The 27103-nt window shown below is 42.5% G+C and overlaps 1 protein-coding gene across 2 annotated transcripts in view; it reads left to right on the top strand.

Moving 5' to 3' along the window:
* CNTN3 (contactin 3) overlaps positions 1-27103 on the top strand; it is a 94219-nt gene that overhangs the window by 13501 nt on the left and 53615 nt on the right. For both annotated transcript variants that reach the window (XM_017747244.1, XM_017747243.1), the window contains exon 2: positions 8592-8728. In XM_017747244.1, the coding sequence (XP_017602733.1) occupies positions 8671-8728 (58 nt within the window). In that variant the 5' untranslated portion in view covers positions 8592-8670. The remainder of the gene's footprint in view (positions 1-8591; positions 8729-27103) is intronic.

The raw sequence follows: 27103 nt of genomic DNA, 5'->3' as shown, positions 1-27103 counted from the left end.
ACTTGGGGGTTTAGGGCAGCCTGGGACGGTGGGAGGTGTCCGTGCCCATGGCAGGGGTGGCACTGGACGAGCTTTAAGATCCCTTCCAACCCAAACCACTCTGATTCCAGTGGTCACCCTTCTTTTCACGGATTAAATATTGACTTGGCAGCAGCAGCTTCTCCATCCCGAGGCTTCCTGTGCTCCTGGCAGTGAGTCCTGGCGGCCCAGGAGAGTTTGTAACACAAATGCAGATGTTGGAGTCATTCCTCTTATGGAAATATAAATCAGGTCTCACCCTTTCCCCCCACTGTGGCTGCACAAGCCAGAGTTCACCCAACTTCATATTTCATTTTTTTTTTCCCCCCCAACAGCTCTGATTTATTTCTCATAATTCTCAAGCCCTACATTATTTTGAAGTGATTTGTGACATGCTGTCATGTGGGTTCACAGAATTCCTGACCTCTAAAAGTACCTGTCTTGGAAAGCCTGGTTGAAGGTGATGACCCACCTGTGTTATCAAAAGGGTGTCTGGAGTTGGTAGGTTACAGGGGGAGAGCCTCAGGCATGCAAATTGTAGGAACAGGGGCCTGAAAATAACAGAGGAAATATTTGATTTGTGATAGGTCTGGAAAAAAAAATAAAAAATTCTTCAAGTTGATTATTGGCTTGAAATATTGTAATTCCAAGAAAGAAGGAATTAGTGGGCAGAGCACAGGTCATGTCATCAAGGGTGCATTGCAGTTTTAACATTCTTGTGTTAATCAGCAGGGGTTTAATTGCAAGAGGTTGTTTTGCTGTCATGTACCATGGGTTGGGAAGGCATTTAATAATACTGAGGTACAGAGAAATATATCTGTACAAATGGAAATACTTAAAGTAGCAGCTGAAGTTGGCTTTTGGCAGTGACTGGTGAATAGGAATATCTACTTTTCAATGTTATTAACACTTGCAGGGAATCTCAAACTTTTCTCTGTGCTAAATGCACAGAATTCTGGGTTACCACAGGTGAAGAATTATTCCCAAGACACGGCAGCCTGAAAGTATTTGGTTTTTAACATCCTTCCCTCCTGTATGTTTGGGAAGTACAGTTTTGGCACTGCATGAAGGTTTTGCTTGGAGCCTGGCAGTGACTTTGGTGTTAACCAGGCCACGCAAAGTCTGTGTGCAGATGAGACAAGGCAGATTTCCACAGAAATTCGATGTGTGGATGTTTCACTAAGTAATGTAGAAAAGGGCAATATGATTCTGATTTGATTTAATTTAATAGCTGCATTTTGAATTTGAAAAATTAACCTGCTCTGTCAGTGGAACACCTTCAGTGCACCAACACCAAAAACGGTTTCCAGTGGCAGGAACTAAACATGTCACAGGATTTGAGTCACTGTGGTGGGAATTGGCCTTTTAGTGAGTGTTGGATGTGGAGTTGCTGTTGCTTCAAAGACTTACTAATTTTAAATTGTGTCTCATGACTGATTACATGGTGATAGTTTCAAGAGAGTCTGGTAAACATTTCCCAGTAAACTTCGGGAAGAATGCAGAGCTGGTTCTTTGTGAAGTGTTCCCATGGGCATCCCAGGATTGATTGAGCTGAGCTGTCTCCACAGGTGTTGGAAAGTAAAAACCTCTGGCAAGATGTAAAGAGGCTCTCAAGTGGTTGATGCACAGAGTTGTGGAAGGTGATGGTCTTAAAAGAGAGCAGGATTGCTGAGGACTTTAAGATAAACGTCATTCCTCGGTTATTTTCTCTTTGCAACTATGATGCTTTTGTTGAGATGGAATAACTCTCTGGGTACAGGCTTGATGCCATGAAGATTTTTTGCCTTTTCTTTTATACCCCTGTTATACCTTTTTTACAACTTCTATATTCTTAGTGCTTTTTCCCTTACATTCTTGGACTTGTTTGTCAAGCTGAGAGACAAAACATTTTAGAAGCTTCGTAGCTGGGGATCAGTGTGCCCCAGACCCCAAAGTCCTCTCCAGAACACATTCTGTAAACCAAGATAGAACCATCCAGGGGAAGGCTCCTTGGGGAGGGGGGGCTCACTCGAGCCTCTCAGTGGGGAATCTTTGATAGATGTGCTAATTAGTAACACCTATAATGTTGTACCAGATCTTTTGGGGTGTGCATTGCTGTGTGCATGGAGGTGCACTTGACCTGGACGTGTGCACCTAAGGATTCTTAAAATAAATACCAAGGTAAAATCCCTTTTCCCCTTCTAACCATGTTTGACTCTTGATTTTAAGACCAGGAAAAGGCATCAGGCTAAGCTGAGCTAAAGGTTTTTTAGCGGTTGTAGCTCTGAGATGGCAGAACTGCAGATACAGAGTTCAGAAAACCCTGCTGGTGGGTTCAGGGGTTGGAATGTCGTGAGAAATGAGACACAAAAAGCAGAGATGCTCTGTGACACCCAGAGTGGAGAGATGAGAATGTGGAGAGACTGGGCATTCAGTCACTACAAATATTCTTTGCTGCAGTGGGAGAAGGAGGGACTGAAATAAGTGCAGGGCCAGGGAGGATGTTCTGCAGAGCAGAACCACCTGTGTGATCCATGTTCCAGGGAGGTTTGGATCAAGTGCAGAGGATGGATGGGCTGGGCAGGCAGGGGACCATGGCTGAGAGTCGACAGATGCAGCCAGACAGGAGAAGCTGTAATAAAACTCTCCACAGAACAGTTGCTGCTTCTTCCATATTAAGCTGTTGTAAATTAATTTTGTATAAAATGATGCTTTTAACTAGGCCTCTGCTAATGGCACACTGGAGAGAACTTTAATCCTGCTCAGTGCTTGGGAATGGAGAAGTTTCTATGAAAGTTCCTTGCTGGTTTTTGTGCTCGCAGCCCAGCTGGGTCAGGAGGATTTGTCTCCTGTCAGTGCCCCTGCAGGGACAGGAGGCTGAGGAAGAGCCACAGGCACCTCACAGGGGCTACCTGGGAAGCAGCTTCCTAATGAGTGGTGCTGCCATGGAGCCAGGATCTAATGAGATCCCAAAGGAGTTGGAGCAATCACATTTTTCCTTGGAGCACCATTTTAAACTTATCTTAGGAACAAGCCCCAGCATTGCTTAGCAGGTTTTTTAACTCTGTCCTTTGTCTTGCTGCTGTAGCTTTTAACTGGTCAATCCTTTTTTATTGACTGCCTTTCAGGTGTAGTAGATGCATTCGTGTTCCTTTCCAAAGTGTGCTGCCATTGCTGCCTCTGTGCTGGTCAATACTGCCTCTGTGTTTTGTTTCCCAAAGCCTTTCCAATCTCTAACATGAGATTACTCTGATATTTTACTCTGTAGACCTGCTTGGTGTATGATGTCAAACTGAATTAACTCTCTCCTTCAACTGACACAAATCCCTTCTAAATTCTCTTCTTAAACTGGCACCATCTCTGCTTCAGTGCAACCAATAACAAATACCAGTTTGATTTTAATAATTAGTGGTCAGCTCTGGCATTGGACAAGCCTAGCATTGCCTGGATATTTGCAGATACTTCCAGCACTTTTGAGTTGGATTTATCTCAACACAGATCCAGGTAAACTGGGCTGTGTTGGTATTGCAGCAAAATGTGGAGATTACCTGGTATTAGGGAAAAGAGTGGCTTGATAAATCAGGTGCAAATGGAGAACTACCACAGGGCTTTAGTTATTTTTCTTTTGGATTTTCAAAAGCCTGTGTTTGTGACATTTTTCTAATCTTTTTTTTATTGAACATGGAGAGGGAAGTGTGGAGTTTCCATGCAAGGCTGGAATATTTTCATCACGGCACTGGTGCCTTTCAGGCTTGGACTGTAGGAGGCAGAGGCTTGGTTCAGTGATGGGGAAGATTTAACTGTTCATCTCTTTCCTCATTGAAACCAAGTGGATTGGGGGATTTTGCACAACTGCTGATTTCATTTTGAGGGAAATCAGAAGTGGGTATCACTCCCTCCCTCCCTAAAAAATAAAATGGCCTGTTAGAGCTTGTGGAGTGTTCAGCACCTCATCTTTTCATGCTGCCCTGTGGAGATGACTGTACCATTAACCAGGATGTAAATCTCATGATTTATCCAGATGAAGCCCTGGCACAGGGTGCCCAGAGAAGCTGGGGCTGCCTTGGAAGTGTCCAAGGCCAGGCTGGACATTGGGGCTTGGAGCAGCCTGGGACAGTGGAAGGTGTCCCTGCCCATGGCAGGGGTGGCACTGGATGGGCTTTAAGATCTCTTCCAACCCAAATCATTCCATGATTTTATGAGATTTTAATAATTCCCTCCCTTAGCAAAGATCTGCTGACCTCTAGTGTCAGGACATCACTTGATTTGCTGTGCTGTAGTTTGTGATCGATACAGAAAAATAAGTTCTGGGTCTCCATAGCTCTCCTGAGTTCCAGGAATTTCTGATTAATTTACACTCGATGACTCCACAAATTCCTCCACCTCAAACTCCAAGTTTAAAATGAACTTGCCAGCCAGCTCTGACAAGTTCCAGTTCTATATATAGAAATAAAAATCCCACCTCTAGGGAACTGCTGCTTTTTATGTTTGACTCTGCATAGTAAGAATTAAGGTCACTGAATGAAATTACTGACTCTTGAACCTTTCCCAAACTTTTTATTTCTTTCAGACATTCCTTGTTTTATTTCTTTCAGACATCACTTGCCATGTTACATGATCTGACAGTTCATAGGTCGTGGAAGGCTAATTTTGTAGGAAGAGAAAGGAAGCTGAATTTTTTTTTTTCGTCTGTGCTCCCATCCTACTTAATTTGTTTGTCTGGTAATTGGTTTGGGGTTTTTTTCTTCTGGATAACTGGTTGTTTCCTTCAAAAAAATTGTTGGAGCAACTCATGAGAATTGACTTTCAGAGAAAAGTTAAATAAATATATAATAAAGAAATGAAATCTGTTCATTTTTCCTGGTTTTTTTGCACCCCTTCACAGCTTTGCTTTTTTACTGCCTTGAAATAACTTTGGCCTCTGAAAACAGAGCACTACCTAGTAATAGGAAGCTTTCTGATTTAAAAAGTAGATTTCTATTTCTTTCTGCGTATTCTCTGGCTATTACTTTGTTTCTTTAAAATCTTTTCCAACCACAGCAGGTGCTGTTTTTCTTTATTCTTTCTGGCCTTTATGTACAAAGTGCTGAATTTTGGGGGAACCAGTTTAGGTCCTTTTATTTCCAAAAGCCCCCAAGTGGTGCTGTGGATCTGCCCCTTTGCTTTACTTTACAGAGTAAAGGGGGACATAAATTGACTTTTAACATTGAGTCATTTTATTATAATTCATATTTTAATATTAATATTTTAATATTAAATATTAATTTGTAAGCTGGGACATTTTGGAAACAAAAGCCAGAGGCAAAGGGCTGGGACCTGAAAATCACCTGGGGTTATGTCAGAGCTGTGAAGGTGACAGAGAGGCTTGGTGTTGTCCTTGGGTTTGGATCCCTGCACTGGCAGTGGATTTCTCTGATGCAGGTTATTTCCACAGGAGAAATAATTGGCATATGTATATTATAAAAGGCAACTCACTGCAGCCTTTCCAATGTGATGTTTTGGGGTTTTTAACCTCTGAAGAGGATCTAACTTTCAGATCCTTGCAATAAGAAGGAAAAGGTCACAGTGGAGCTGAGCTGCTGTGGTGTTCAATATTTGATTTTTTTTTTTGTTTTTGGAGCAGTTTCCAAGCCAGAAGCTTTCTGCAGTGGCAAGCATTGACCAAGGGCCTATGAACAGCCTGAGCCCACCAACTTGGCCAGGGGCAGCTCTGCTTCATAGCCCTTCATGTACCTCTCTGCAGAGAAAAACTGCTTTGGGGTTGTTTCCTTTGTGGGGAAGCAGTGAACTGAGGAGAAGCTTCAGTGAGTTCATACTTTGGGTGTACATCTGGGTTTGCATCTTTTAAAGAATGGATATTATTGAGTGTAAGGGTACATTTATCTGGCTCAGAGCTGTAAATTTGAGCACTCCTAAGTGTGATGCTTTTAAAATGAAACAGGGGTATTCAGGAATAGATCCTAGGGTAGGAAAACCTCACAGAACGCAGGGAAAATGAAGTGTTTAAAGTAATTTAAATCTTACAAGGTTAGCTGGTGGCTACTGTTTTCTCTTTAGGTATTAAAATTTATTAAGATACAATGCAGCCAGAGGTTGGGGATGTATTTTTATGATTTTATACTCACAAAGCTTTCCTGTTCTTTTTTTTTTTTTTTTTTTTTTTTTTTAGCTTCTACCAAAGCAGTTTTTGTCTGGCCTGAAATGGATCTGTTATGTTCTGCTTTGCCCAGAGCACTTAGAGAACAAAACCAAATTAATTTAGCTTCTCCATATTTTATTTTTTTTTTTCCCCTTGCAAGACTGCAAGAAAGCTGACACACAAAAGTGACCTAGTTTGGTATTCCTGCTTCACCTCCTCCCCTCTCCCCTTCCTGCCCTTCTGGCTGCTCTGGGCAAACGCTGCAGCTGTGGGATCCCTGGATTCCATGGGCTGGGATGGTGGTGGTGGTGCTCCAGCAGGATTCAGCTCTGCAGCCCCAAGCTGGAGTGTCTGGGACCTGCCTCTGGCTGTCTGTGGGTAGCCTTTCTTTGGGAAGGCTGTGCAGGTGCCCCTTGGAAACACAGGGAGAGGAATGGCCAACTCCCAAGTTTTCAGCTTCAACAAGAAGTTTTTTTGTTGTTTGGTTTATTTTTGGTTGTTTTGGTTTGCCTTTTTTGTGGGTTTTTTTTGTTTTTTTGTTTTTTTTGTTGTTGTTGGTTTGGTTTGGTTTTGTTCTGCTGGTTTTGGGTTTCTTTGGGTTTGCTTTGCCAAGGGAAAAAAAGCAAAACCAAAAACTAAACAGAAAATGAGAAAATTAAAGTTCTCTAGAACTGGAGATCTGCTGCAGAACAGGTTCCTCCCCGACTTGGTGAGACTTGACTTTTTTTTTCTGGCTCAAGGAAAAGTTCGGACAATGCTCTCTGGCACGGGGTGTGACCCTCGGGGTGTCCTGCGCAGGGCTAAGGGTTGGATTTACGATCTTTGTGGGTCCATTCCAACTCAGGATATTCTGTGATTCTGTGAAGAATTACACTGTTGCCAAAGCACTGTTTTGGGGTTTTTAACATGCAAAATTAACAGAATTTCTTGTACTTCCATCGCTCCTTTTGGAAGCCAGTAACATTTTAGTTGCATATCACGAACATTTTTCGATCTGAGATCTGTGAGAACTGGGTGAGGCTCCTAAAACTGTTGTGCCCTGGGGTGGGATATTCCCCTTCCCATTTTAGGTGCCTGAGAATTGCTGTATCCCTGCAGTGAGCCTTCCTCTGTGCCAGCTTTGCTGGCAGCAGGTTCCTGCTGGGGGATCAATAGCTATTACTTGATAGAGATGTGAGGGGTTGGATTTGCTTATTTTCTGGTTTAGAAGCACGTGGGAAAAATGGGAAAGCAGGAACCTCAATGTTACGAGGGAGAGGATGCCACTGCCAGCACTGTGTGGATGTGACAGTGGGTCCCACGTGAGCCAGGGATAGCAGGATGAGGAAAAAATAATCTTGTGGCGGCAAAGGGTGATGTGTTTTGGAGGAGAGTAAATTCTCCTAGCAAATCGCAGGCTGGGGATGTATCAGAGACACACTCTGTTTGAATTCGTTTTCTGGGGAGCTTAGCTGGAAATTCAAACACTTGATCTACAGCAATATTAAACCCTTAATTCTAATGTTAAAAAAATAAAAAAAGGCAGTTCACATGGAAACATCAAGTTCAGACAGCTCAGATTTGGCTCCTCAGAATGAATAGCTGCTTTCTTGACCTTAATGTTGCTGTGCACTGATCTGTAGGCTTATTCCAGAGGGAATCATTTAGTCTGAGCTGTGTCCTGCTTATCTCCCCTTCCTCTGAAGAAAGAGGATGCTGTGGAAGTGGCATCTGGAAAATATGAAGACCACAGTTGTCCTACAGCTAAAGAAAAAGTATTGTGAAGCTTCTTTAGGGAAAAAATACGACTAAAATAATGTCATACCCAGGTTAGTAGGCCTTGGCACAGGGTTTATCACCTGGCCAGTGACAAAGGTAGAAGTGGCAGTAAATTGGTTTATTGCTTGTCATTGCACCTGGTGCAGAAGTCCAGAGAGGAATTAAAAACTAAAAAAGCCATCAGTGAGCACATCACACTCAAGTGCATCAAAAAAAGGATGGGTTGTACATGGCTTGTACATGTACAAATCAGTTTGTACATGGTTTGTACATGTACAAATCAGTTCCTGGTTTGTGTTGTTGCCAGCATGGTTTGGACAAGGCAAGTGCAGCACAAGCTGTTCCTCACAGATGTGTTCAGCTGCTGAACTGTGTATGGCTGCACCTCATGCACTCCCTTCCCTTAAATCCACTGTATCTCACAAATAAATCAGTGCTGGAGCTTGGTGGGAAGTGGGAACTGCAAAATCAACTTACCTGTCAGCTCTGCTCCTGCTGGAGAATAAAATTTCCAGCACCTTACATACATGAAAAAATGTGAAATATGAGTGCACCCTTCTGTTGGGGATTAAGTCCTGTTAAAAAGAGGAACATGAAAGGATCTGTCAGCTTTGTATTTATTTAAAAGTGCATTAACAAGGAAGCCAGTTCTTAAGGACCGTCAAGGGATTCAGTTTTATGTCTGTTCTTTTAACAGGTTAAACCTTGCCACCTGAAAGACTTAAACACACCGTTCCCCTGAGACACCCAGAACTCCTGAATTCAGGCAACTGAAGATGCTGCTGCTGCTGTGGAAGCAGCTGATCCTGGTGTCATTTGTTGGCTGCCTTGCAGGTAACAATAATCTCTGACTTCTTTTAGAACTGTGCATAAGTTCCCAGATTCACAATTTCAACTGCACTTGAGGAGGAGAACCCAGAGGCTTTGAAATGCAGAAGTTCTGTAGAGTTTAGAAACAAAGCATACAATAGATGTGTTAAATAATGCAAGATATTAGAAGAGAGTGAATTAAAAGAACCTTTGCTACGCAGGGATGTGCATTCCAAGCAAGCAGAAAATACTTGAATGCATGAAGGATGCTCTTGGTAGCAGTGCACTGTAGATGTGCTGATTGAAGAGCTGCAATACGTGTTTGTCTTTAACTGGACACTTCAGATTCTTGCTGAGGCTGATTGCTGCAGCTTTTCTCAAAACTCTGCTTTAGAATGGGGTCTGTGCCTGAGGAGCAGCACTGTGTCATTGCTGAATTGGTGCAGAGGGTTGCTTTTCTTGCTGTGCCAGACAGCTCTCAGTGTTTGGAGCTGCTGTTGAGGTCTCCTCTCTGCTGCCACATCAGCTCTGCAGAGTCATTTTTCTTCACCTGATCGAGCTCAGTGCTCGCTCACAGGAGCACAAGTCCCTGCCTTTCCTTGGTGATCTCTGTGCTCAGCTTGTTCTGCAGCATCCCCAGTGATGCCAGGTGTGTGAGGGGAGGGGAGAGGCTCCTGTCCTGTCCTCAGGGCTTGGCTCTGGTGAATTCTGTGCCCCTTGGCATTGCCAGGCCTGCCAAGAGCAGGGTGATGCCCAAATCCGCCCTGTGCATCCTCCTCAGAATGGGGAGGAGGGCAGTGCCTGTACTTCAGCTGAAGCATGAAAACCAAATGGTTTATCCCCAGGGTCTGCTGTGGATAGAAGAGTTTGCTTTCCAAGAACTCCACTGCAGGGGGGGGATGGAGGGAAATGCTGCGGCAGCTCTGGGCAGTTCCCTGGCTGTGATTCCCTCCTGATCCTGTGCTGTGCCAGCCTCTCCTTCCATCTCCTTCCTCCCATGACCAGTGCTTGTGTCCTGGCTGTCCTCAGGAGGGTTGGAATCCTGCACGCAACTCCAAGGCTTTAGCTTTTAATGGAGACTCAGAAGGCTGGGATTTGCTTTTGGCTTAGTCAATAACTTTAAAGAAAGGGAAGTGACATTGTTAAACCAATCTGTGTCCATCCTGCCAGCCCTTCTTTGCACCTGTTTCAGGTCACTCCCTGCAGCTGGGTGCTTGCCAAGTGTCCGTTTAGTGGCCACGGGGAGTTGGTAGATTGGAGGACCAGCAAGAAGTGAAGTGAAAAGCTCTCTTTCCTATTTCCAAAAGCTGGTGTGGTGGGGCAGGACTGCTCAGGAGCCTTGAAGCACCCACCATGGAGGTACAGCCCTGATTTAGTGTGGTTGAATTGCTGTCACTGGGGATGCTGTGTGGAGTCCCAGTCAGCACTTGCAGAGAGAGAGCTGGAACCAGATGCAATTTTCTGAACAGCAGGGGCTGAGCTTTTCCAGCTGCCTGACCCTCAACGCTCTGCAGAAGGGCTCAATCCTGACATAAAAATCTAATATTTGGAGCCTGGGCATGTGTTCAATGCTAACATCACCTGTTTGCTTCAATTGCATGAATATCTTTAGTGGACCTTTGGAACAGCAGGCTGCTAAAATCCACTGGGGAATCCTGGAGCTGAATTGATTTCAAAACAGATTTTAGTAAGAGCACGCTGTAAATGTAAAAACAAGTTGTCAAACCGTTTGGAGAATGTTATTTTAACCTCTTATTAAGATAGATCGGCAGGTATTCTGCTTCCCCATAGAAAACCATTTTTCTTGTGCTTTGCCTATAAGCAAAAAGACAGTTCTTGTAAGACCTGTCTGCAGTTCAGTGTTATGAAATAACATCATAGCTGCAGAAAAGGAGATGATGCTGATCTTGGCTTATAAACCCTGACATTCTCTGTCTTTGCAGATAATGTATTTCAAACCAGGCCCCTTATTGCAGTGTCCTATATTGAATTGCTTTTCCTTTATCTGATGTGAATCTTCGTAGCTCATCAAAGAGGGGAATGTGAGGGGATCTAATGAACAAAACCAGTGGCCCTTGGGTTTTTGTTTGCTGAGGTATGATTACATATGTATGACTAATGATCCCATGGTCTTTTTGTCCATTTACCTTGGAGAGCAAAAAGGTGATTACTGAGCATTAAATATACATATGTGGGGTTTCAAAATGTCTGCCTTGTTAGGAGAGGAACTTCAAAACACACACTTTAGCATTATTATGTTTAAATTACTCTGAAGAGCAACTTCAAAGATAAAAATGAGTAAAATATGCAAAACAACATCAGCAGTGAAGGTGCCAAACTAAGCTGTGGTGAAGTGATGGATTAATTCCAGGTGTAACTTCTGGCAGCTTCTGATTCTTGTAGGGCCTTCGCCCCTCCTGAGTGCCCTGATGGCACTTGGTCCTTTGGGGAAGGGGGGTAGCAATTCCTGTCTGGGATGTGTGAGGATGAATCCAGTGAACATCTGAGAAAACCGAGGTGAAGCCCCATCAGATGAGTGTGTAAAAACCTCCCTGCTGTTTGTGAGGCAGCTGCATTTTCTGACCACTCTTGGAAATTTTTGGCTTCGTTCTCCTGCTCCACTGGAGAGGAGGAGAAGGCTCCTGGGGAGCCCCAGCTGGCACAAAGTGCAGTGCCTGGGCTGCTCCAGCCCTGCCGAGCACAGGCACCGCTTTCTTCACTTGCTCATAATGCTCTGCTGTTTGCTGCTGCTAAAACCAACCACTCTCTCCTCCCCAGAAAGGTGTGGTTTCAAAGGTTCTCATGAGAATTAATAGGAAAAACAACTTTTGGAGGATGGTTGAAGGGGAAGGAAAGCTGTGAATAAAGAGAGAGTTCAAAGAATTGAAACAAGGAGGACTCTGTGTGTGAATGTATAAAATTTTTCTCCTTCAGGAGATGAAAAGGCACATTTCAAACATCATGTCCAGGTCCTAAAATTCTGACTCCTTGCCACCACAAACAGTGTATCCTAGCACTGTCTTTGCTGCACTTTATTTAAATATGGAAAACAAAAATAACTATTAAATTTTTTTCCTCCAGCCATTGCAAGCCTTGGCCAAAAAAAAAAAAACCACCAAAAAACAACAAAGCCACAAACAAAAAACACAGCCAAAGCACCACTGTGATATACAGAAACTAGTTGGACATTGAAGCCTGGTTCCTGTTCTATCACTTTATGCTAAAATTTGCCAATCGGGAGGTTTTTCTTCTAATTCCTTATTCAGTAGTCCGCTTGAGTTTAAAACTAGATCATATTATATGTATTTCTTTATGTCAATTCAGGTGGTTTTATTGCTTTCATTTTCATTTTTTCATTTCATTTTCTCAGTCTAATACAGAAATAAACTGTTAAGCCCTCAGGCACTGTAATGTCATGTATCAGATTCACAATTCTCCTCTTTTTTAGTATCAAGTTTAGGAGACTTATGAAATTGGAAAGCATGATTCTTTCTTTATTTTCCAAAGAGCATGAAAACAAACCTTCTGTTTTCTTACTGCTCTGCTGTTGTGATTAAATCATGCCACAAGGAAAGCAGAAATATCCTCTTCGGATTTAGTCTTTGGTGAGTGTCTGTGTGGTTAAAAGTCCATTTGTAGGAAAAAAATAAATAGCATCATTTACTACTCTTGTTCAAATTCAGTTTTCATTAAGAGTTACAGCCTTCAGACTGAGCCAGCCTGGCTCTTGATGCATAATGCTTTTGCATATTAATAGTAATCTCCTTTTTGTGCATTATACATGTCCAGCCATCATGTTCAAGTGCAGCTATGCCAATAGTGACTGTCAGAATTGTTTAGCTGGGACAGCTTGTGCAACACTACCAGGATTCCTGGCATAGGCAGAAAATTTGGGTTGAGTTAGTTACAAAATGAGAAACTGGTCTTAAGAGTTTCTGCTTTTTTTCTGAAGTGTTTGGTACCCAGTTACCTTGGGGAGTAAAAAGGTGATTATTGAGCATTATATATATATATATATATATATATATATATATATATATATATATATATATATAATATATATATATATATATGGAGTTTCAAAATGTCTGCCTTATGAGGAGAGGAATTTCAAAACACACACTTTAGCATTATTATGTTTAAATTACTCTGAAGAGCAACTTCAAAGATAAAAATGAGGAAAGTATGCAAAACAACAGGAGCGGTGCAAGGGTAGAACTCCTCTGTGAGCTGTGGTGAAGTGATGGATTAATTCCAGATGTAACTTCTGGCAGCTTCTGATTGTTGTAGGGCCTTCACCCCTCCTGAGTGCCCTGATGGCACTTGGTCCTTTGGGGAACTGGAGTAGCAATTCCTGTCTGGAGCTTCAGGACCTGGTAAGAGGGAGCAAAATGGGTGCTGTAAATATGGAAGGACACCGTATTCAATTTCCCTTTGCACTGAACCCCGATACAATCCCAAGCCAACTCCACTGGGATGGACACAGCTCACAGGACACAGCCCGGTGTCCAGGCTCAGGAAGGGAGGAATTTGTCCTGCTGTGGGTGTGTTTGGGCTGAGAGCTGACAGATGGTGGGAGCTTAGTGCAGACCCAGCTTCACCTCTTGCTGTGTCCCCGGGTAAATCTTGCCGTCCTCTGCAGCTCTTTCAGTCCTCCTGCAGCAGCCTTGGGCACTCATGAGTGAGAAGGTGACCACAGTTTTAATCTATTCACTTGGAATTAGGTGGGGGGGGGAACAGTCTCCTTAATGAGGATCTGTTCTCTGGTTAGCTAAATATAAACATGGGGCAGTCCAAAGCCCATGAAAAGACCTTCATTGACATCCCAGCCTTTCTCCAAGTTCATGGATTTCCAGGAGTCTGGATGTCCATAGTGTGCATGCTCTTATCAGGTACAATGTTTAATTCCATAGGTGCAGAAAATGCTGTGATACTTGTATTCGTTTTGGAGAGAGACCTTTGATAGCTTTTGAAGAGTCTCCTTGCTTTCTGCTTTATCTTTCAAGCTCCTCTTGAAAAGCAGCTCCCTTGTGCTGCAGATACTGTCTAACCTTAAAGCTGAATCCTCACCTTCAGACAATTAATGCTTCATTTCAACAAGACAAATGCTGCCTTTGTCTTCATTAATTAAGCTTATTGCAGGTTTGATGGCATTTGAATGGAGAAATTTTGGCTAGTGGCAATTCTGATTTTTACATAAATTACTAAGAAGGAATTTCCAAGCAGTTTATCTGCAATAAAATTTTGTTACTGCAAATGTTACTGAGCATGAAGGCTGTACATTTGTACTTACTTACATTTGTTCTTCTGCCTACTGCAGTTTAAAGTGCAATACAATAGAGCAAGTAATTCCAATATATTTCCTATAAAAGGTTGTAGGACTTGGATACATTGGATAGTAATCCCTACTGGAATACTTACTCCAATCCACAAGCTGAATATTTATTTAATAGGAATTGGGATATCTTCCAGTGCCTTAGGGCTTCTGTTTGCTGAATTTCTTGGTTGATAGATCATTGCTTGGTATTTTGTTTATGGGTACTTATTGGCTGCGTTACTTTGGCCTTTTGTCCCAGACACCTTGGAAAAAGTGACTTCTGAAGATACCCAGGTTTCCCTGATTTCCCTTAGCATGAAGCCTGCCTGCCTCATGACAAGGACAGGGCAGGAACCTCTCCTCAGGTGTTTTTTGGGCTTTAGTGTGGGCCAACACTGTCAAAGTTTCAGAAGAAGTGAGGTCCTGGAAGTTGTTGCAAGACCATTGGCTTCCATCCCTTCCAGCCCTTTACTTGGGAATCTCAGGACACTGGGGAGTTAAAAAAATCAGATTAAAGAGGCTGTGACTGACAGCTGAAAAACAGAGAAGGTACACTGGGTTGAAATCTAAAGCTGGAATAATTTGGCAGATGTTCAGGAAAACAGCAGAACCGAGAATAATTCAGTTTGTATTTAAAAAAAAAAGCTCTTCAGTAGTAACTGTTCTGATTTTTGTTGTTGTTTTTAATGATGATGTTCAAAATGAATGCTTTAGGTTTTTAATTTTTGGTGATTTTAAATATGCGGCTGCCAGTGCCTTGGATAAAAGCTGTGTTTGTGCTGTAATTAACCTCTCAGTTTTTTGTGTAACAGCAAATGTGTTAATAGTAGCCTTTAGCTTTTCCAATACAGGATGTACGTATTGGCAGTGAGATTTCAGGGATCAGTGTTTGTCAGGGATTAGAACACAATTTACACCCTGTTTTTTCAGTAACAAAATAACACAGCATTGTAAAGTATAAAGCTTAACCTCAACCATATTTACTATACGTGTTTGAAAACCTAAGCGAATAAAAGCTCATTTATATTCTTGTCTGATTAGCACAATCAGAACTTATTGATGCTAAAACGAGCCAAATTTCCATAACTATAAACAGAATATTAAAATACAGTTGACTAGCAGAGCATGATGTTTTTCTCCTCCTTGGATGGAACATGGAGTTATGACTTTCTTGGTGACTTTTTAGGAGTCTTTTAAGAAAGTCAGAGGCATTTCAAAGCCAGGCCTTTGGGCAGGGAAGCAGAACTTTTCCTAAGCAAGTGTTTGCTGCCTTGGTGTAGAAGGCAGAAGATGGCACATAAATGTGTTTGTGCTTGGCTGTCCTTTATTTCTGCATAGTTGGGGGTCAGATGTTCAGGAACTGAGTGGAGAAACATTTGAGCCTAGAGACCACTTTATTTGAAGCAGCCACTACGAGTATTTGTAGTATTTTACTCAGCGTAGGGGACCAGAAGGCCTTAGTGAAGAAGGGGGGTGTGGAGTGACCTTGTGCAGTGATACAAATCAAGGAATTCCATACTGAAGCCAACCGGGTGTTTCCCTGTGGTGTAAAATGAGAATGGTTTGGGTTGGAAGAGACCTTAAAGATCGTTTAGTCCCACCTCCTGTCACAGGCAGGGACACAGAAACATGGAACAGCACAATTCCAGGCGTTCTGAGGAGACCCGGCTTTGATTGTGGTGGCTGTGAGCTTGTGCACATGACACAGGTTTCCATCTAAATTGCCTGGGAAAAGCCTCATGGCACTTTGGAAATTTTTGTGTGATCCCCAGGGTCTGGGTGAAAAGAGCCCCAAAACTGAGACTTGCCACATTGTCCTAAATACACAACAGGGTTTGTTCCCATCTCTCAGAAGTGTCATTTTGGTAAAAAGTAACGTGTGAGGAATTAGTATCGCTTTTGTTCAGCAGAGACAGCAGAGTATGTCAGGATCCTGTTTGAAATTAGCAGAAGATTTTGCGACTCCAGAGCTGCCACTCCACCCTCACAGACTGTGCCTCCAGTGAGCTGCAAAGTCACACCTTGCACCTGCTTTGCAAAATAATTTGGTGCAACTCGAGGTGCTCTGCATGCAGCAAGAAGCAAAGGGAAACACAGCATTCCCTTGCCTTTGGCAGTTGTTGTGTAATGAGAACTTGAAAATGGTTTAAACCTGAATTAAAAATAGCTTTATTTGCATAGTCAAGGGTAATTAGTGTGCATTTTATCCTGATTCCTTGTGCAGCTGTTTATGACTCTGAAAGCAATAAAGAAAATCCTCAGATAGTTTGATGTTTGATTCAGTTAAGGCTTCTGCTGTACCTCAGAGGTGGCACATAAAGATCTCACTGTTGGTAAACACCTGAATGGCAGATTTTGATACTGGAGATAATGGGCATAGCTTGGAAGAGATAAGGTGCAAATAAGAATTCTTCTTCCAAACTGTGCTGCATGTTCAAGAAAAGTTTTTAGCTCGTTCATTCCAGATCATATCCAGTCTTTATATTGCCAGAGATCATCCTCTGGTAGACACTTTGTGAATTGGGAATTTTAAGGTTTCATGCTATTTCTCATGTTTAAGTTTTCTGTGTAGGGAGGTTATATGGCTCTGTATTCAGTGAGTCAGGGCAGCTCAGGGGGTGTGGAGTGGAAGGAAAGACATTCTCCCTAACGTTTTTCAAAATGAGAAGAAACATTTATCCTGTATCAACAACTTGAAAATAGGACAGGTTCATTCCTTTCCACGATGTTTTGTGCTGGCTGGGAAGCGATTCCAGCAGGCAGCGATAAGAGACAGTGTTTTCTGAGATAAACTACTGACAGTAATGGTGCCTGGACTTTCTGGGGAGAGGGGGTGTGTGACAGTTCCTTCTGCCTGCAGAATTTGTAAGAATTGCCTTTGATTGCAGCTGTAGAAAAACCCTAAACCTGAATTTGCTTACTAGCCTATGTAAAACTTTACTGTAGGCCATAGACTGTAGTTAAAAGTAAGACAATTACAGGGCTGAATCTATTTTTTTATACATAATTTATATAGAAAATCTAAAGGTTCATTTCCAGTTTCAGATCTCCATCTACATTGCTGCAGAGGGGACAAATTTCAGCTTTTACAAGAGTTTGCCAAGTGAGTGACAGTAGTGAGCAACATATTGGAAAATATTACTTCTAATTCATTTTTTAAAGTTTTTTGAATCTTAATATGAAGTATTGTATTCTGTAAAGAGATTCTGACGAGAAAATGAAATTACATAAAAGCAGAGAGGAAATGAGGGAGAAAAAGCAGTTGTTTCAGATCATAACCTCATTGGTTGGGGTGACAGTTTCAATTCCATCTGAGCTCTCTCCAGTTCCCATCCTTTTTATGTTGGATTAAGTAACAGTTTTTGTCTTCTTATTCCCATAGCAACCTTATCTCTCTTTATTTTCTTGATGTAGATCTGCTTGTCTCTTACTGTCTTTCAAAGCTTGTGCATGAATAGCTTGTGAAGGAGAGGAGTGTGGCAAGGAGAGAGCAGAGACTTTCTGGCATAGAATATAAGGGAAAGAATATTTTGAAGCAAGAAATAGAGAGCTAAAAAAATACTTTTTTTTCCTCCCAAAGCTATTTATGACGTAGTTTTTCTGTGTAGTTTCTTCACGAGGTCTGAAACTTAAGTGCTGTTTTAGGATGTTGCGTGAGCTTAACTCCTCCAAAAAGTTTAGGCCAACCTACATGCTCATCCAAAAATACAGATGTAATGATCTGTAGCATTATGATTTCTATAACTTGGGAAAAATGCTGCTTTGAGCTGAGGTGAGTCGTGCCTTGCCATGATTTTGCTCTTCACGGAGCTTGGAATCTCTTAGGAGAAGGCTGAGTTTTGGGCAGGAGCTGTGCTGGCTCCCAGCTTTGTGTCCAGCCCTTCTCCCTGTTGGTCCATGGTGCAGAACTGGGAGAATCCTGGTCCTTGAGCCGTCAGTATCCCAGGGATCACAACACAAAACCTGTTCATACAAGAGGCTGCACACCCTCAGTGAGGGGCAGCTGCTGGTTGGCTCAAGGCATTCAATGAGATTGAAAAAAGCAGCTGTTGCTTTATCTCTCTGCGTCTTTTTTCATATGAAATACTTCAGTTGATTTGACTTGATTAATGTAAGACGTTTCTGAAGTACAAGGGACACAATGGATGCCAGTGTGATTTTATATCTTTATATTTTTAGGTGTTATGCCTAAATTCTGAAATATTTTTAACCAGAGCCTTATGAAGTGCTGGCTTCATTTCTGTAAAAAGTATTTATAAATAACTAAAAATTTTGGCATTTCCTGCACAGCTCCCCTCACCTGGTAAAGCTCTAAACGAAAAATACTTTAATTCTTTCTTGTGTGTGCTTGGTTTCTATGTTTAAGAAAAGTAATGATGTTCCTTAGGATTTTTGCGTTGCAGGACTATTCTTAAAACTCTGGAATATGGATTATTTGGGAAAACCGAGCTTATATTCACTGAAAAATCAAAGCAAGTCCTTGCTAAGGAAAGTATTTCAGGCCTTGATTTGTTTGTCAGAATTACCCTAATGGGGTCTTGTTAGCACATTTAACATGCGACTGATAATATTAAGATAATACTTAAAAATGTTTACATTACATTAATACTCCATTAAGGGCCTGATCTAAAGCCCATTGAAGTTAATAGGAATGTTCAGTAGGAATTGAATGCTTTGATCTTTCAGCTGTAGTTTTGCAACTCAATAAAAGAAAAAATCAAACATGAAAATTGTTCCAGTCAACAGAAACATATCTGTGCTGTGTCCTACCCCACCCTTCATGGCTCATAAAGCCACTGGGTGTGGAGCCTCCTCAATAAATAAAGAAATAAAGATTTAGAAATAAAGATTTAGAATGCCAATTTGGAATGTGTCTTACAGCACCAAGTTGTGCTGTAGAAAAAAAGGGCATTGCTAAAAGGCGTTTGATGAGGACTTGAGATAAAGGAAAGCTTGGCTGGGTGGCTGAGAGAATTTGACTTCATCGCGTAGTAGATGTAGGTTTGTTTTGCTTTTTTTTTTTTTTTTTTTTTTTTTTTTAGATGTAGAGTGCCCTGGCATGGTTTTAGGCAATATTATCTTATTGAAGGTGCTGTTCTTCGAATAATGCAGAGCAGATGTCCTTTCTTTTGAGGTCACCTGAAAGACATGTAGTGGTGGATTTAGGGATGTGGTTCAGTGGGACTCAGCAGTGCTGGGGAATGGCTGGACTCTATGGTCTTGGAGGTCTTTTCCAACCTAAGTGCTCCTGTCATTCTGAAACAAGCACAGGTGTCTTGTGATGTACAGTGTTACTCTGATATTGTGGATTTATAAATACACAGTAAACTTTGACTGAATTAACCCATGGCTGCAGCCCAATAAATATGGAGAGATTGCAAATAACAATTTAAATGTCTTCCCTGGGTATCACCTTACTTTAAATACACTTTTTCAGAGCTCCAGTTTGCCGCCAACCTGCATATTTTGCTTTCTGATGTTTATTGCAGAGCAAAGTAGGCGTCTTAAAACTGAAGCAATGGAACTTGGAGAGCTGCTCCTATTACACTGCATTGCTTGTGTCTATTCTTGTATTGATTATGTATTTATGTCTTGTTCCTCATACAGAGTGGCACTGAGTAGTTACAGAGAGCACAGGCTGGGAGTTGTGGGGAGTCTCATTTAATAACCAAGGAAATTCTCTGTACTTACGAGAAGAGATGCAGTACCTGATTTTATTTTCCTGTTATTGCCTCTCTCAGCCCTGCGCAGCGAGACGTCTTCTCTCTTTTTTTATGAAACTGTATTTTTTCAGCCCATGACTTTTTATTAAATCGTAGTTAACGATACACTTTTGAGGATTACATCACCCTGCAAGGAGCAATTTGGCTTAGGTTTGGGGATCAGTCTGCACATGGAGCGTCTGTCATGTAACAGTTCTGCTCAGATACCAACAAAAAGATTTGAGGTCCCCCTGTGTTTTGGGGGGTTTTCTCCTTACATACATGTCTTAATCTATTAAACTCTCCTCAGCAACACTGGGATTGTATTTGTTTCTATAAATGCAGTAGCAGAACTCAGGTACTTCTCCGGAGTTGCTTTTTTTTTCCACTCCTGCAGCCTCTGTTGTTGAATGGTCTGATGCTGAATTTATTAATCTATGCTGTTGCTTGCTCAGGTGTAATCTCTTGTTCAGCCACATTTATTCATCCACTGAAGGATGTGCACATTGGTCCATCATGGCATATTAAAGGTTTGCCTCCTCCTGCCACAGCTGTCATCTCTTTGACCCCTCAGTAAACTAACAGTCTTCCACATAATTTTGCTTTCATTCAAGTGTAATGCCGTTACTGCGGAGGCAGACAGAATGCAATTCTCTAAAGATCTTGTCTCATTCCCTTCTCTTCCAGGGAGGTTAATGTGCTCAGATGATCCCTGTGTTTTCTTTTTGCTCTCTTGCTTGCAAGAAGAGCAAAAAAAAAAAAAAATAGAGTGCTCCTGGATAATCTGTTTGGACTGGCTTTTGGGGATGGACTGGGAAGATGAACTCACCGGTTGGGTAGAAGCTCTCCTTACCACTTGTGTTTCAAATGCCTTCAGTTGTTTTCTTAGCACTTTTTATTTCTACAGCTTTTTTACAAAAATGTTATACAGATGGGGTTCTGAAATGGAAATAACCGAATCAAAACCTCTTTACCCAAAACGAGCTAAGCCAGGTTTAAATACTAATGATGTGTGGCAATCAACTTAAGTGTGAACCAGTGTTCTGTCCACAGCCATTTGTCATTCACAAGTGGTACCATTTCAGAAAACCCCCAGCCACCCCCTCAGCTTGCTGGGAATGTCTGCAGTGCCAGTGCTTTGTGGACTGTGGTTACAGTGATTCCTGGTTTTGGGAATGAGGGCTGAGAGAGGATGGTCAGAAATGAGCCTGGGGACATCGATTCCAGCCCCAGCAGGAATCATGTCCCTGAGTGCAGGTTCCCTTGATGAACTCACTGTCATTGTCACATCTAATGACTTGGAATTGCATTGATTGCCTCCACTGTACGTATTGCTATTTTACCCACTAATTAAGTTAAAAAATTAAATGAGCCAGTGATTTATTGGGTGTTGAGGCTGGTTCTGCACTGCCACAGCTTCTCATATGCTGGCTGAACTCTTGTGTGTGATTTGACAGAGGCTTCCCTGGGTATCAAATGAGTGTGTGATATGATGCTTTTGATTTTTAATAATCTGATATTAACAGTAGTATTTTGCGTTTCCTTATGTTGTTAACACTCCTTTGCATTCAGCTGGTTTTGAGCCTCTGATTTCTTACTGCATCTCTCTTCCTGATTTTATTTCAGATTCTTTTCAGAAGATTTTTTTATGCTGCTTTGGCTAGCAAAATGTAGCATTCTTCTCCTTAGTATTTTGTAATTTCAGCTCTTAATAACACATGCTGCTTTTACTTACTCTTTCATCTTTTTGTGTAACTCTTTTTTGCTTCCATTTAAAAGTAACTTTGACATCTCTTTAAGCCAATTGCATCTTATCCATCCCTTATTTTTCTCCTATCTTACCTGATGGGGATTCAGTGGAATTACTATCTTATTTCTTCAAGAAACCTTTTTTCCTCATAATAAATCTTTCTTTAGTGGAAAAAAAAAAAAAAACCAAAAACCCAAAACCAAAAAACACAGCAACTTGTCTTGTGATTGCAGGTCGGAGCTTTGTTTCTAAACTTGTGGGACCTAAACGTCCTTCCAGACTCTAGTATTTACTGACTCCCTGGCAAGGGTAGAATTGGTTTCTCACATCCCAGTGTCTGGAGAGGCTGGGAAAGGGCTCCCAGCTGAAAGCCAGGCACGTGGGCACAGTGTGGTCCTTGTGTGCCACACACCCTGAGTGCCATTGATCTGTCGCTGTTGACGGTGACCAAGTGGATCCAAGATAGTGAGTTCTTAGCACAAATCATTGCTTTGTGTAATGAATTTAATTTATTCCAAGTCATGCTTGCAAAGGTCTTCTGCTCTTTCTCCAGACACTATCAGATCCCAATTCAGTCTGAGCCAGGCTAAATGCAATTTTGTCAACTCTTTACCCCTTTGTTTAATTGTGTAATGATTATTGTGCCTGCCTTCATAAAGCAAAACATGGGATTTGTTATCTGCATGGGGATTATACTGATTGGGTTTTAAATGTCTCTCTATTACATCTGGGTCAGAGCAGTGATTAATATTGAAAGAGAGGTTTTGTAACCAGGCTGAAGCTCTAGCACACGTCCTGAAAAGGCTGTTGTGGTTTTAGAGAGGCTGTGAGAGGCAGAAGTGGATGTGTGAGAGCACAAATGGAACTTGGGCTTGACTGCCGCAGGTGGAATTTGTCACCCTGGCTGGGCTGATCAGCCAGGGCTTGTCACTGGCAGGAGAAGCGCTTTGGTAGGATGAAAGGTAGTGCTTACAGTACTTAGATTGGAGAAAATAAGCTGTGCCAGAGGTTATTCATGTCTGTCTCTGATGAGAGATCAGAAGGAGCTGTGAGATCGTCTGTGTTGGTCTCACGGGTATCACAACAGTTTTACTGGGTGACCCTTGTGTTAGCCCTTCCCTGCTTTGCAACTGGCCTCGGTTCATTCTGGTTCTCATTCTGACTTGAGTTTGTCTGGCTGCAGCCTTTGGGTCTGCCCTGCCTCAGAAATGCCACCAGGATCAAGTGCTGTGACGATGTGATGGGCAGACAAGAGGGAGCATCCTGCAAAGAGCCACTCACGGCGTCTCCTGGAGCTGCTCCCGAATCCCTTCACCCCGCACCAAGGAGCCTTTGCAGGCTGCTGGGAGCTGCTGATGGGAAGTACAAGTGTGAGAAGTTGTTTAGAACAACTAAAGATCAGTGGAACAGCGGCCACAGATCCAGCTCTGTGTGTTGGAGCAACTACAGGTGGCCACTGCTCCTCTGGTTTCCCCAAACATCCCTCCAGGAGCACGGAGACGGCACTCAGCCAGAGTTCAGTGCCTGCTGCAGCTCACCCTGGCTGCAGAATAACTTCACACCTTCCACTGAGCACTCAGGCTCTTGAAAACCAATTAAACACACTCAGCAGCACTGAAGAGGTTTCCAGGTAAGTCAAGACAGTGGCTGCTGTAGTAGCAGGAAGCTCTGGTATGAACCATCAGCCATCGGTGCTGAAATCTCACTGAGGGGGCTTTTGGTTTGTTCCTCTGCCAATACTTGTTGTCTCAGGCAACCTTAATAAGGCATTTTCTACCTCAAAATAATTGAGTTTGCAGCCTCAGTGCGTTCTTTTAATTTTATTAGGGACGAGGGAGTAATACATATATTTGCACAGTACTGGATTAGGTTATGCAGTGGTTTTCTGCTTTTCATTAATTAATTAACAGCTCGTGCTTCTGCACAGGTTGGAGATGTGACTTTATTGGGGAACTTCATCATTTGGCTTTCATCTTCAGCACTGAAGAAATGATTCTGCCTCATGGACTCTTCCATGGCCTGTCTCCTAGAGATAAAGTTGTCGTTTTCATTTTCGCATTTTTATGTGAACCTGGTAAATCGTTATTGTTTTAAACATCTCCGCTGTCCACATCACAGTAACGCAGGGTTTCTTTCATTTTTTCTGGCTTATCTGCCACAGAAAATACCCATTTTGCTTGTCAGCTGCAAATGACATCAGGGTAAGAAATGCCTTTCACTGCATTCTTGTTCCCTGAAGTCTGTCAGGAAGGAACTTCAGACTATCTACTTTAGCCACTTCTTGCTGCTGTGAAGGAAGTGAGGAAAATCTCCTCTGGTTTGCTTTGATGTGCTCCTGAACATCCATTAAGCCACAACTTCAGTGTTGCTGTACGGTGCTGGGATAGAAATAGATCATTTTTCTTATCTCTGCTGTCCTTCTGAGCCTGTTAATGTAGTCTAATACCAGCGAGTAACCCGAGAGATTTCTAGTCATAAATGTTTGTAGCAGTTTTCCAGAACCTGTTTTTTGCTGTGGTGACATCCTGGTGCTCACTCAGATGCTGCTGGGGTTGGAGTGGAGCGCAGGGAAGAGCACATTATATCCCTGATTCAGAAATGGTAGGTTTGAACTTCACAGGAGCAATTAATGTCAGTCCCAAATGCTGTATTCAGGATACTGAGTCTGAGGTACTTTTTCTGTCAAAAATTCGCCCACCTCTTCCTTCAAATTGTGATGTGAATAGTTAATACAGTGAAATAGCTGTTCTTGCTCTGCATGAGCCAGGCGAGCGTGCTCTGAAAGTGTATTACTTTTATTTCTGCCTCTGTCTTTTTCATCCTCACTTCAATAATGGAATTAGAAGTTTTAATTTCTTCTAAATTCCTCTGTAAATACTATTTTTGTTACAGTATTAATCTATCCTTGCACCTTACCCTCTCTACAGCTTGCTTCAAGTGGGTTGTTGAATTCAGTTATGTAGAAATAGTCACCTTCTCCAGGTTCCCTTGTATCTCTTTTATTAAAGAGTTGAGGCATAACATACGTGAGGCTGAGAAGCAGTAAACAGGAGAATTATTAAAATAAACACAAAAAATAAAAGTCCATCAGTGTTTAACATGTCCACTTAAAAATACTGGGCAGCAGCTGGAGCTGAAGGTAAAACCCAGCTGATTTTGGAATGGAGAATGGCACAGGTGATTCTGGCAAGGTAAGCAATGGGTTAAGCTTGGATATCTTATTCTTGGCACGTTATTCCACTGTTCTAGGTCATGGATGGGGGGATGCCTTGTTTCGCTGCACATACAATACTTCATATTATTTTGCTCAGCCCAGGTAAGGCCATACATTTTGATGAGAACACAACTATTTTGAAGGCCTGTGAACACTGGATTTTTCTGCTGACTCACAAGTTGGTGGTTTGTAGGTGTGGAGAGCAGCTGGGCTCAGACATCTGTGGGCAGGACATTTCTCCATCTGCTGTATCTGGTATTTGTCACTGTCACATCTGTTCTGGCCCACATGCTCCCAGTCAAAGCAGGGATCTGTGCCAGGTGCTCCATACCTGCTGAGATGAGGAAATGACAGATCCTGGTTACCCAAATCCCAGGAATCCTTTCTGGTGATGAACTATTTTGTAATACTTGGGGCAGAATCTGTCCATTTCTCTGTGGAAGGTGGCATCTCTGGAAACATCCAGGACTTGAAGTCAGTGGCAGGGAAAAAAGAATCCCATTGTCACCAGCATGTTCCCAGTGCTTTAAAACCGAGCTGTTGTAGGATGGTTTTCATTGATTTATTTATTCAGGAAAGGCTTTTTGGGAACACTGCTGCATATTTAATAAATAAACAAACCTTCAGATAATTAGAGGTAGATCTGGCAGGGCTTTAGCCATCTGTTTAACTATTAAAATGTGAATAGCCTGGTGTTCCTCAGCACTAAACCTGCTTTGTGCTTACGAGGGCTGGTGCTTAGTAGACTGTCGGGATGTTCTTGGGGTTTGTTTTGGGAAAGTGTTGGGGGGGGGGGAAAATCTGTGTTGCAGCTGAGAAGTCGGCTGTAGGATAATTTCCTTGAGCAAACATCCTTCCCTCCTGAGATACTTCTCAAATTGCCTGAACTGCTTTGTTCAGGGCTGTGTTTGCCTGGAGTTGAGTGGTAATTCCCAGGAAATACAAATTTATGAAAGGCATATTTTTGGAAATGCCTATTGGAGAACATTTTTCTTTCAAAACCTGCTTTTCCTTAGTAGTGCTGTTAGGGTTTGGTTTGGTTTTTTTCCCAGTTCTTTCAGTGCATTTTTGCCAGTGAAGAGCGTGTTTAAAAAAAAAAAATACTCCCTGTTTTGCCAGTGAAGAGCGTGTTTAAAAAAAAAAATACTCCCTACTTATGGGCTGTTGACTCAACTTTTATGCTATTAATATTCTTTTGCCACTTTTTTTTTTTTTTTCCCCCTCTGTGGTCTCTGGTCTCTTCCCTCCGTTGCACACACAGCCCACAGATCACCTCATCCCTCTCTGTCCATCTTTCCCCCATTATTGCAAATTCTTCTACCTCTTCCCATGCTGGCATCTCCTGTTCACCACACCCTGACACATCTGTGCCAGTTTATTTTTAGCTTTTCTTAGTTGTGTTTATGTAACACAGACTTTTGAATTAGTCTCCTTTAATTGGTATAGGAGCATTTTATTCTTTCCTGTTTCATTTTTTGCTGCACCTCAAGTTGATTCTCAGGGAGGGGAAGAGTTTCAAAGGTTTGTGATGTTTTTATTGGTACTCTTGGCTGCTCGTTCACTGCACCTGGCTCCAGCAGCCTGTTCATCCCAGCAGGACTCACCTGTGAGATATTCAGCATTTCATGGGATGGAAACAACCTGTGGGGTCTGCTCACTGCCCTGCTCGTTCTGCACTGAGGTTTGCTGCATTTTGTTGGCAGCATTTCTGTGGATGCACCAACGCTCAGGTGGGCTCTGCTGGTGGGGCTGGTGTGAGCAGAGGTGGGGGCAATATGTCAAACTCAAAAGTTGTCTGAGTGGCATTTTGGGTGTAAAATGAGCCTTGAGGGTGGGAGGTTGTTTTGCTTGCCCTCTCCTGGAGCTTTGAGGGCACAAGGAGGATCTTTGGGTGGAGAAGTGATGCTACAGCTCCTGGGGTGCAGAGGGACAGTGATGGGGCCAGAGCTGCTCCTGTTCCTGCAGCGAGGGTTTAAAAACACCCTGCAGAGGGTGTTGTGTCACCCCCTGTGCTGGGACCTTCCTGCAGGGAAATGCTGCCCCAGAAAAGGCAAGTTCAGCCCTGCAGCACAGCAGAAAGGGATTTTGTAGAGGTTGTTGTGGAGTTCTCTGACTTCCCTGTAGCACCAGCCTGTGAAACCAAGTGAAACCCTGGAGATGGTTCTCCAGCAGCCTCTGAATCTCTCCTCCAGTGACAAATCACCCCCACTCTTTGCCTGATTTGAGTAATGTTCACTCCTGCACTGTGAATATTTTTATCCTCTCTCTCTGCCCAGCAGAAATTGATTACAGAGATAATTTTTGGTCTCATGCCTCATTCCTACCTCAGTGTGATTTTTCTCAGGCTCCATCCAGGCCCTGGGATGGGAGCAGAAGGTTTTTCACTTGCTCATGTGCAGCCCTGGTGTGGTGTTAT

The sequence above is a fragment of the Corvus brachyrhynchos genome, unplaced genomic scaffold (genome assembly GCF_000691975.1).
Source record: "Corvus brachyrhynchos isolate BGI_N302 unplaced genomic scaffold, ASM69197v1 scaffold91, whole genome shotgun sequence".
NCBI lineage: Eukaryota > Metazoa > Chordata > Aves > Passeriformes > Corvidae > Corvus > Corvus brachyrhynchos.
Note: the sequence above shows the minus strand (reverse complement) of the source record. Positions and strands in the feature narration are given on the sequence as shown.